General features: G+C 58.5%; 1 protein-coding gene across 6 annotated transcripts; it reads left to right on the forward strand.

Moving 5' to 3' along the window:
• Window positions 1-225: 225 nt before the first annotated feature.
• Window positions 226-8823, forward strand: LOC118159754 (toll-like receptor 13). Of its 6 annotated transcripts, none has more exons than XM_035314319.1 (4): window positions 226-1853; window positions 3911-3957; window positions 4855-7939; window positions 8012-8823. In XM_035314319.1, the coding sequence occupies exons 1-3, from the start codon at window positions 1734-1736 to the stop codon at window positions 7769-7771; spliced, it is 3084 nt and encodes a 1027-aa protein (XP_035170210.1). In that variant the 5' UTR covers window positions 226-1733; the 3' UTR covers window positions 7772-7939; window positions 8012-8823. The 6 variants fall into 6 exon arrangements, with proteins under 6 accessions (XP_035170210.1, XP_035170209.1, XP_035170211.1 ...); XM_035314318.1 differs by having other exon boundaries at window positions 8056-8823; XM_035314320.1 differs by having other exon boundaries at window positions 8075-8823.
• The last annotated feature ends 2323 nt before the right edge of the window (window positions 8824-11146 follow it).

An 11146-nucleotide genomic window follows, 5' to 3' on the forward strand; every position in this document is an offset into this window, starting at 1 on the left:
TCCCTGGGGCATTTATTTGGGGTCCCTGGGGTTATTTTGGCCAATCTGGGGTCCCTTTTACCCCTCCAAGAACTGTGCTTGGTCCCGCCCCCTGGTGCACATGGCTCCACCCCCTTTCCCCAGGCTCCACCCCCACCCTGTGCCTGCAGCACTCCCTGGGCCATCGTTAGTGATCCCTGGGCCAATCTGGGTAATTAATGGCCCCTAGGTGAAAGGAGCTTTGGGGCCCACACCCCATCTCCACCCCCCCCCCAGCCCAGTTTAGGCCCCGCCCCCAGCACCAGTTCCACATAGCTCTCCCAGTATAGAACTGGGCAACCCAGTGCATCCTCCCATTATAACCCAGTGCAGCCAAGAGCCCTCCTCCTCATCTAACCCAGTGCAACCCACTGCCCTCCTCCCAGTATAACCCAGTTACACCCAGAGAACCTCAGAATGGTTGAGGTTGGAGGCCATCTGGTCTTGATGGCCCTCTATGGGACTCGTTCCAGTATGTCCAGGTCTCTCTTGGACTGGGAGGCCCAGAACTGGGCCCAGTACTCCAGGTGGGGAGGTTCCTCATAAGATTCTCCTCAGGGTTCTTCTTGGGGTTCTTTTTGGGGTTCTTCTTCTTGAGGTTCTTCTCGGGGTTCTTCTTGAGGTTCTTCTCGGGGTTCTTCTTCTTGAGATTCTTCATGAGGTTCTTATCGTGGTTCTTCTTGGGGTTCTTATCGAGGTTCTTCCCAGGGTTCTTCTCGAGGTCCTTCTTGGGGGTTCTCCTTGAAATTCTTCTTAGGGTTCTCATGACATTCTTATCGAGGTTCTTCATGAGGTTCTTCTTGGGGTCCTTCTCAAGGTTCTTCTCCATCCATCCCCAGGCAGAGCTCCGTGCTCTCCAGCCACTCATTCACATAGAGAGCACCACGTAGGGGTTGGGGCAGGAGTCTTCCTCCCACCACTTTCCCCCTTCCCCTTCTCCAGAGGCCGTGTTAACCTCAGTGGTGGGGACAGATGCTGTCGTCTTCTCGCAGCGGTCGGGGGCTCTACGTTTGATACCGCGCCACATCCTTAAATGCTCTCGTAAATCCTCCTCCTCTTGGTGGAACAGCTCTTCTAAGATGGCCACCTCCAGCGCAGCTCTTGAGATGTCACATGGCAAAAAAAAAAAAAAGCCATGAAAGGGGAAGGAGGAGGATGGGGGCTTGTTATGAAAGCGTCCCGAAAACCCGCGATGCGCAGAGGCCCAGCTTCCCAAAATGCGGCCAAAGAGCACTTGCTGATGGGAAGCACAGAAAAATTGTTTGCTCTCTCATCACTTTTGCGTGGCCTTTGCTTTTATTTTAACCTTTTTTATTTTTAACCTCTTTTATTTTTTTCCCCTTTATTTAAATTATCCTTATCTCCATGCGTGAACCATTTTCTCCCCATCATATTTTCTCCCCCCCACTCCCTCTTCCTTTGAGCAAGCAGCGTGGATGGGCCTAACCTCTTATTTATTTATTTATTTATTTATTTTTTCTCCTCTAATTACATGATCCTTATCTCAATACGTCAGTCTTTTTTTCCCCATCACATTTTCTCCCCCATGTCCTTTGGGCGAGCGGCGTGGCGGGCCTCAGCTGCCCATCGGGGTGAAACCGCCACGTCTCCACAGCCTCTTCTGACCAAATCTCCATCTGCATCGTGGCCTCCACTCCCTCAGGAATATTTTCTCCAAAATCTATTGCTCTTTGGTGTTGGTCGTAACAAGGAACATGCCGAATACCGAATATCAACCATTTTCTTTGAAATCCACAACACGCCTTCTGCACAAGCTGCTCCAGACCTGGCCTCTCCACTTAAAGGGGAGCTTGGCCTTCCCTGATGTCAGAGGGAGCTTGGACATCTCAAAAATTCTTTTTCTGCAAAGAAAAGCTGAGAAATTTGGGGTTGGTCAGCCTGGAGAAGAGAAGGTTCCTGGGAGGCCTTCTAGAGGCCTTCCAGTACCTAAAGAGCCTGTCAGGAAAAGGGGTTTTAAACTAAAAGAAATGAATTTTAGATTGCATATTTGGAAGAAATTCTTCACTCTGAGGGTGGTGAGGCAGTGGAACAGGTTTCCCAGAGGAGCTATGGATGCTCCATCCCTGGAGGTGTTCAAGGTCAGGTTGGTTGGGCCCTGGGCAACCTGGTCTGGTGGGAGATGTCCTTGTCCATGGCAGTGGGGGGGTTGGAACAGGTTGGGCTTTGTGGTTCCTTCCAACCCAAACCATTCTGTGGGCCCAGGTCAATCAACCGTGCAAGTTAGAATCCCCTAGGATTCATTAGAGGTCTCTAGCACTCATTAGAGGCCTCTGGTGCTTGCTGGAGGCCTCTGGCAATCATTACAGGCATCTAGTGCTCGTTAGAGGCATCTAGCGCTCGTTAGAGGCCTCTGGTTCTTGTTAGGGACATCCAGAGTTCCTTAGAGGCTTCTGGTGCTCGTTAGAGGCATCTAGTGCTTGTTAGAGGCCTCTAGAGCTCGTTAGAGGCCTCTAATGAGTCTTAGAGGCCTCCAGTGCTTGTTAGAGGCATCTAGAGTTGGTTAGAGGCCCCTGGTGCTCGTTAGAGGCCCCTGGTCCTCGTTAGAGGCCCCTGGTGCTCATCAGAGGCCTATGGTCCTCGTTAGAGGCCTCTGGTGCTCATTAGAGGCTTCTGGTGCTCATTAGAGGCTTCTGGTGCTCATTAGAGACCTTCAGAGCTCATTAGAGGCCTCGAGAGCTCATTAGAGGCCTCGAGAGCTTCCTGGGGCCTACACCGTTCTGGCTTCCCTTCCCTTTGTCCTCGCCCACCGCTCCCCTTCTACCACCCAGCCTCAGCTGCTGCCCCCCCTCCCAGTACAACCCAGTTGCACCCAGTCCCGCACCGCACCACCCAGTGCCCTCCCACCCCCAGGAGGAACCAAAACCAGTGGGCCGCATGGTGCTGTGTGGGGGGAAAGGGAAGTGAGAGCAGCACCTGGTGGGACAGGGCACGACAGCGGTGGGGGGCATGGGGACATGGGGGGGATGTGGGCAGACATGGGGGGACATGTGGGGGGACATAGGGATATGGGGACATGGGGGGGCAGTGGGGACATGGGGGGGCATTGGGGACATGGGGTGACGTGGGTAGGACATGGGGGGATATTTGGGATATGGAAGGGATGTGGGTAGACATGTGGGGGATTTGTGGGGGGACATAGGGACGTTGGGGACATGGGGGACGTGGGGGGCTTGGGGGGCATTGGGGACATGGGGGAATGTGGGTAGATAGGGATAAGGGGGGACATGGGGGATATTTGGGACATGTAGGGGAAGTGGGCGGACATGTGGGGGGAAGTAGGGATGTGGGGACATTGGAGACATGGGGGGACGTGGGTAGATAGGAATATGGGGACATGGGGGGGATATTTGGGACATGGAGGGGATGTGGGCTGACATGTGGGAGACGTGGGGGGATATAGGGATATGGGGACATGGGGGGAATGAGGGGGGTCATAGGGTTACGGGGACATAGGGGGACATGGGGATATGGGGGGGATGTGGGAGACAGGGGGGATATGGGGGCATGGGGTGACATGGGGGACACGGGTAGATAGGGAGATGGGGACATGGGGGGGATGCGGCATACGGGGGATATTTAGGACATGGGGGGGAGTTGGGGGACGTGGGGGGACATAGGGATATGGGGACATGAGGGGGACATGGGGGGACATGGGGGACATGGGGGGACGTGGGTAGATTGGGATATTGGGAGCTGGGAGGACTGGGGCACACTGGGGGCATGGGGACCCGGTGCATAAGGCCGTTGACGCAGATGCTGGGGACAGGTGCCACCGCCGCCCCCCTCCCCATGGTGTGTGACAGGAGCCCCCCACCGCCCACGTCAGCGTTGACATGAAGTGATACCAAAACTTCCCTTTTCCACCCCAAAAAGGAGAAAGCAGCCGAGGATGACCGAACCAGCAGACGGGATGACACGGTGAGGGGGTAACGGGGCCCACGCGATCCTGTCCTGTCCCTGTCCCCAAATCCTCACCTCCCTGTCCCCTTCCAGTTGTACACTGGGTTATACTGGGAGGTGGGGGGGCACTGGGTTATACTGGGTGTTGCAGGGTTATACTGGGAGGAAGACAGTGGGGTAGCACTGGGTTATTTTGGGAGTGGGTCACTGAGATATACTGGGAAGCAGTGGGGTATACTGGGAGGGGGTACTGGGTAATACTGGGAGGAGGGTGGGGTGGCACTGGGTTATACTGGGGGGCAGTGGGGTATACTGGGAGGAGGGCAGTGTGGTGGCACTGGGTTATACTGCACAGTACTGTGTTATATAGGGAGTGGGGCACTGGGTTATACTGGGGAGCAGTGGGGTGTACTGCGGGAAGGGTACTGGTTTATGCTGGGAGAAGGGTAGTAGGGGGGCACTGGGTTATACTGGTTGGCACTGGGTTATACTGAACAGCACTGGGTTATTTTGGGAGAGGGGCACTGGGATATACTGGGAAGCAGTGGGTTATACTGGGAGGGGGTACTGGGTAATACTGGGAGGAGGGTGGGTTGGCACTGGGTTTTTCTGGGCTGCAGTGGGTGTTACTGGAGGGGTCACTAGGTTATACTGGGTGGCACTGTTTTATACTGGGTGGCACTGTTTTATACTGGGTGGCACTGTTTTATACTGGGTGGCATTGTTTTATACTGGGTGGCACTGAGTCTTATGGGGAAGGATCACTGGGTCCTCCCGGGAAGGGTCACTGGATTATAATGGGTGGCACTGGGTCCTACTGGGAGAGGTCGCTGGGTTATACCGGGCAGCACTGTTTTATACTGGGCATCACCGGGTCCTACTGGCACCGCCCTCAACCCTCCCATCTCTCCCCAGGCCCTGCCCCTCCCGGTCCTCCTCCTTCCTCTCCCTCCTCCTCCTCCCTGCCCGCCACCCCCTGGCCCTGCTGGTGGCGGTGACGGTGACGCTGCCTCCGCCCGTGCTCCCCTATGGCTTCCGCAACTGCATCGAGGCCGCCTGGGCCCCGGGACTCTTCCGCTGCATCCAACGCTACCTGGAGTCCCCGGGGCCGGCCGTGTCCGACCTCCCGCCGCGGGCCTACGCCCTCAACCTCTCCCACAACTCCCTGCGCCTCCTGCCGCCGGCCTCCTTCGCCCGCCTGCCTCACCTCCGCAGCCTCGATCTGGCCTACAACCGCTTGCAGACCCTCGCCCCCGGCGCCTTCGATGGCCTCGGGGAGCTCTCGGCCCTCGACCTGTCCTACAACCGCTTGGCCGCCTTGGCCGACGGCGTCTTCGCCGGCTTGGGCAACCTGTCGTCGCTGTGGCTGCAGAGGAACCCGCTGGGCTCGGTGTCCCCGGGGGCCTTGGCGCCCTTGGTCAACCTCCAGTGCTTGTCCCTGCGGGGAGGGAGGCTGGGAGGGCTGGGGGTGGTGGCGGAGGCGGTGAAGAGCCTGGGGAGGCTGCGGGCCCTGGACCTGTGCTGCAACAACTTGACGACGCTGGGGCCGGGCCCGCCGCTGCCGGCCTCGTTGGTCAACCTGCAGCTGTGCAACAACTCCCTGGGGGGGCTGCTGGGGGCCAGCCCGGCCACCCTGCGGCACGTGCGGACCCTCGACCTGTCCTACAATGGCATCTCACGGGCGGAGGACTTCATCCCGCTCCGCCTGCGTAACCTCAGCCTCCTCCACCTCTCCGGCAACCCCTTGGACGTCTTCCGCCTCCTGGAAGTCTCCGACATCCGCCCCCACAGCCTGGATTTCTCCGGGTTGGCGCTGGGGGACGGCGGGGTGGACAAGGTGTGCCAGAGGCTGAAGGACCGCTGGGCCTTGTGGAGGCTGAAGCTACAACACAACGGGTTGCAGAAGCTGCCCAACGGCACGCTGGCCTCCTGCCCCGTGCTGAAGGAGCTGGACCTGTCCTACAACCGGCTGCGGTGGGTGGGCTGCGTGGGCGGCTTGCTGCGGGGGGAGCAGCAGGGGGAGCTGGCGGCGTTGACGGTGGAGCACAACCTCCTGCAGCGGCTGCCTTCCTGCTGGGGGGCCACGGAGCTGCCGCGCTTGTACAACGTCTCCTTCCGCTACAACCGCATCCTGACCATCGGGCCCAAAGCCTTCGCCTACGCCCCGGCCCTGCGGGTGTTGAAGCTCAACATCAACAGCTTGGCCCGGCTGGACCGGGAGGCCCTGAGGGGGCTTCGCAACCTGACGGAGCTGCGGCTGGACAACAACCTCCTGACCGACCTCTACCCCGGCTCCTTCGCCGACCTCGGCAGCCTGCGCACCCTCAACCTGCGCAACAACCACGTCTCCGTCCTCTTTCCCGGTGTCTTCAGGGGCTTGGCCAGCCTCCAGACCTTGGACCTGGGGGGCAACAACCTGCGCCACTTGGCCTCCCGGTCGCTGCTGGGGGTGCCCATCCTGAGCAAGCTGTACCTGGACCGCAACCGGCTGCTGGAGGTGCGCAGCGAGGTCTTCGCCCCGGTGCAGGCCACCTTGGGCGTGCTGGACCTGCAGGCCAACAACCTGCAGTACATCACGCAGCGGCAGCGGCAGCAGCCCCCCTTCCGCAACCTCAGCCGCCTCTACGACCTGAAGATGCAGGCGCAGCAGCCCTACGGGCTGAAGGTCCTGCCCCACCGCTTCTTCCAGGGGCTGGTGGGGCTGCGGTCGCTGTCGCTGTCGCAGAACAAGCTGTTGGCCATCCCCGCCGACGTCTTCCAGGACCTGGGCCAGCTGAAGTTCCTGACGCTGGCCGACAGCAGCAACGGGATGCAGGATCTGCCTGACGGCGTCTTCAGGAACCTGGGCAACCTGCACACCCTGGACCTGGAGAACGTGGGGCTTCACTCGCTCACCCTGGAGGTCTTCGGCAACCTCAGCCGGCTGCGGGTGCTCAAGTTGGCCAAGAACGAGCTGAAGACCTTCAACTACAGCGTGGCCAACAGGCTGCCATCCCTGCGCTACGTGGACCTGCGCAAGTGCCCGCTGAGCTGCACGTGTGACAACACGTGGCTGCAGAGCTGGCTGAACAACAGCCGCGTGCAGGTGGTCTACCCCTACAACTACACCTGTGGCTTGCACCACCACGCCTACGTCCACAGCTTCGACACCCGCGTCTGCTTCCTGGACCTGGGCTTCTACCTCTTCACCGGGACGGTGCCGGTGGTGCTGCTGCTGCTGGTGGTGCCCGTGGTCTACCACCGCGCCTACTGGCGGCTGAAGTACCACTGGTACCTGCTGCGGTGCTGGGTCAACCAGCAGTGGCGGCGGGAGGAAGAGCGCTACGTCTACGACAGCTTCGTGTCCTACAACTCGGCCGATGAAAGTTGGGTGCTCCAGGAGCTGGTGCCCGAGCTGGAACGCGACTCCTTCCGGCTCTGCCTGCACCACCGTGACTTCCAGCCGGGCCGCAGCATCATCGACAACATCGTGGACGCCGTCTACAACAGCCGGAAGACGGTGTGCGTGGTGAGCCGCAGCTACCTGCGCAGCGAGTGGTGCTCCATGGAGGTGCAGCTGGCCAGCTACCGGCTGCTGGACGAGCGCCGTGACGTCCTGGTGCTGGTGCTGCTGGAGGACGTGGGCGACGCCGAGCTGTCCGCCTACCACCGCATGCGGCGGGTGCTGCTGCGGCGCACCTACCTGCGCTGGCCCCCCGAGCCCCCCGCCCAGCCCCTCTTCTGGGCGCGGCTGAAGAAGGCGTTGAGGTGGGGAGAGGGGGGTGAGGAAGAGGAGGAGGAAGGTATGGGGGCAGGGGCAGGTAGGCGTGGGAAGGGAGAGGAGCAGGTGTAATGGGGGGGGACAACTGGACATAGGGTGGGGGAGAACCAGGTGGAGGGTGGAGGACACCAATTGGTGGGAGGGGGGAGGTCAAGAGCTGGTCATAGGGTGGAGGAGAACCAGCCATAGGGTGGAGAAGAACCAGCCATAGGGTGGAGAAGAACCAGCCATAGGGAGGAGGTCAACTACTGGCCATAGGGTGGGAAACCAACCGTAGGGTGGAGGACACCAGATGGTTGTAGTGTAGAGGAGAACCAGCCATAGAGTGGAGGGCACCAACCGGTTGTAGGGTGGAGAACCAGCCATAGGGTGGAGGACAACACCTGGCCGTAGGGTAGAGGAGAAGTGGCTATAGGGTGGAGGACAACTGCCTGCAGGGAGGCCCACAGTAGGGCTGTTCTCACCCCAAACCAACTGTTCCCCTCCAAGCAGACCCCAAAATGGTTTATCTGACCCCAGCCCGCTGGTTCTCCTCCAATCAAACCTATAAAGATTTTTATCTCACCAAAAACACCATGTTCCCCTTCCAAAGGACCCAAACGTGGCTTTTCTCAGCCCAAAATACCAGATTCCCCTCTGAAATGGACTCTGACACAACTTTTCTCACCCCAAAATGCCACATGACCCTCTAAGATGCTCTAAAAGGGGCTTTTCTCACCCCAGACCACAAGCTTTCCCACCTAACAGACCCCCAAAAGGCTTTTCTCACCCCAGACTGACTCTTTCCCTCCAAAAGGATCCCAAAAGGGCATTTCTCCCCAGAAACTGTCAGGTTCCTTTCCGAGCAGACCCAAGAACAGCTTTCCTCACCCCATATTGTCTGTTTCCCCCCAAAAGAACCCCAGACCAGTTTTTCTCACCACAAACCGCCAGGTTTCCCTCTGAAAAGACCCCAGAATGGCTTTTCTCACCCCAAAGAGCCTGTTCTCATCCCAAAGGACCCCAGAAGTGCTTTTTTTCTCCTGTAAAGTAGGGCTTGAGAGGCGGTTCCCCCAAGGTGCCACTGCCCTGGGGTGCTGAAGCCTAATAAAGGGGGGGGGTCCTCAATAAATCAAGGATCCCCCCGTTCTGCTTGTCCCTTGCTACGTCCATGAGTGTGCGTGTGTGAATTCTGGGGAGGACGCTGGGGGGGAGGAGGCACATTCGGGAAGCGCATGGGGGGCGAGGGTCCCCAAGGACTCCTCGCCACCATGCTGGATCCTGGCTGCAAAATGGGGGGAAAATCAAAGATTTTGAGCAAAGGGTGGAATGAAGGGGGAGCCCCCAGGAAACCTCAGGCTCCCCCAGACCCTCCAAATATTTCCAGGACCCCCCCAGAATGACCCATTTGACCTCTGGAAACCCCCCCGTTATCCTCAGCTCCCCCAAGAATCTTCCAGAATCCCCTTCAGCACCCCTATTTGCCCCCCAGACCCCCCTATTCCTCTCAGACTCCCTCAATAACCCCAGAGCCCCTCAGAAGTCCCCCAGGGCCTCCCCAGAGCCCTCCTTCCCCCCCCCCAGACCTCCTCCACAATATCCCCAGACCCCCTCCCCCCACCCCAAGCATCCTCCAGGACTCCATCAGGACCTCATTTCCCATCCCAGTATCCCTGGGACCCTCTATTTCCCCCCAAATCTACCCCCACTATCCTCCAAGCCCCCCGTTTTCCCCCCAGAACCCCCACTTTTCCACACCAGAATGCCCATTTCCCGTCTCAGACCCCTCCCAATATCCCCAGAACCCCCTGGGACCACCCCAAGATCCATCCCCCAATTTCCTCCCATTACCCCAGAACCCTCCACTATCCCCAGGGAACCCCAAAGCCCCTGGTTACTTTTCCAGGACCCCCATCTCCCCCCCAAGTATCCCCAAAGCCCCCAGTTCCCACCCAGAACCCCAATTTCCCCGCTCAGACCCCACTAATATCCCCAGGGAGACACTAATAATAACAGGGGAGGCCTGGTGGGTTGGTTTTATCCCCTTCCCACAAACCCACCACGTGCCGACAGTGGTGGAAGCAACCACCGGGTGGCTGGGATCATGTCCCGTGCCCCATCTCACCCCTGGAAAATCGATCCTGGGCCTCAGAAAGGAAGTCTTATGGTGCCCAGAAAGACTCGAGTCAGACGATGGTGCTCGTTTCCCAAACAACCCCGTAGATGCTGGGGTCAAAGAGCATCTACTGTCCAGAATCATCCATGGGACAACCCACAGACTAAGAGAATGATAGCTGGGTGTATATCGAAGGATGAGTAACTTATGAGGAAGAGGACGAGTAACTGTATTGGGAGGAGTAAGACCTGAGCGTGACATAGATGGTACGGAATAAGCAGTGGATAATTTCCTGGTTTTGGCTGGGATAGAGTTATTTCCCTTCCTAGTAGCTGGCGTGGGGCCGTGCTTTGGATCCGGGGACAGAGCCAGGACAGCTGACCCCAGGGATGTCCAAAAGGATGTTCCGTGCCATACCGCATCATGATCAGCTCTCCAGCACAACCCTGTGCAGCTGAATCACAGAATCAGACTCACTAAGGTTGGAAAGGACCTCTAAGATCACCTGGACCAACCCTTACCCTAGCACTGCCAAGTCCACCACTAAACCATGTCACTAAGCTCTACATCTACACGTTTCTTGAAGACCTCCAGGGATGGTGACCCAACTGATTCCCCAGGCAGCCCATTCCACTGCTGAACAACCTTTTCCATGAAGAAACTTCTCCTCATAACCAATCTAAACCTCCCCTGATGCAACTTGAGGCCATTTCCTCCTTGTCTTATCGCTTGGTGCTTGGGAGAAGAACCCAATCCCCACCTCACTGAATCCTCCTGTAAGGTTTGTAAAGTACAAGAAGGTCTTGAGCCTTCTTTTCTCCAAGCTAAACAAGCCCAGCTCTCTCAGCCTCCTCATCAGACCTGTTCCCCAGACCCCTTCGTTGCCTTCCTTTGGACACGCTCCAGCACCGCGATGTCCTTCTTGGACTGAGACAAGGGCTGCGGGTGAAGGAACCACGCTGCTGCCGCTTGTATTGAAGGAATTGCGCAGCTGCCACCTCGTGTGGAAGGAACCACATTGCTGCCACCTTGTGTCGAAGGAATTATGCTTCAGCCGCCTCGTCTGGAAGCCTTGGTGCTTACAGGGGGAAGCCTGCACTCCCGGAGAAGTGCTGGACACCCTGGAGCTGAGGGAGACACCTCGTCCCCTTTCCTGGGCACCATGGGCTATGACGATGCTGAAGAGGTGTCTCTGGCATGTCCCCACGAGGACTGCCACCATGTGACACCCGAGCCCCTTGCACAAGGGTCCCACAGCCCCAGGCCAGCAGAGCCCAGCCCTGCCGAGCAGCTGGGTGCAGCCGCGAGGGAGGAGAGCTCAGTGCCACTGGGAGAGCCGTGAGTGCCGGGGA

This window comes from Oxyura jamaicensis, unplaced genomic scaffold (genome assembly GCF_011077185.1).
Source record: "Oxyura jamaicensis isolate SHBP4307 breed ruddy duck unplaced genomic scaffold, BPBGC_Ojam_1.0 oxyUn_random_OJ71953, whole genome shotgun sequence".
In the NCBI taxonomy this organism is placed as follows: domain Eukaryota; kingdom Metazoa; phylum Chordata; class Aves; order Anseriformes; family Anatidae; genus Oxyura; species Oxyura jamaicensis.

Excerpts from the sequence above, each read along its gene's own strand:
- LOC118159754 (XM_035314319.1), top strand. The coding sequence starts at position 1,734 with ATGCCGAATACCGAATATCAACCATTTTCTTTGAAATCCACAACACGC. Across the intron at positions 1,854-3,910 it reads CCTTCCCTGATGTCAGAGGG|AGGAGAAAGCAGCCGAGGAT; the intron begins AGCTTGGACATC and ends TCCACCCCAAAA. Across the intron at positions 3,958-4,854 it reads CCAGCAGACGGGATGACACG|GCCCTGCCCCTCCCGGTCCT; the intron begins GTGAGGGGGTAA and ends ATCTCTCCCCAG.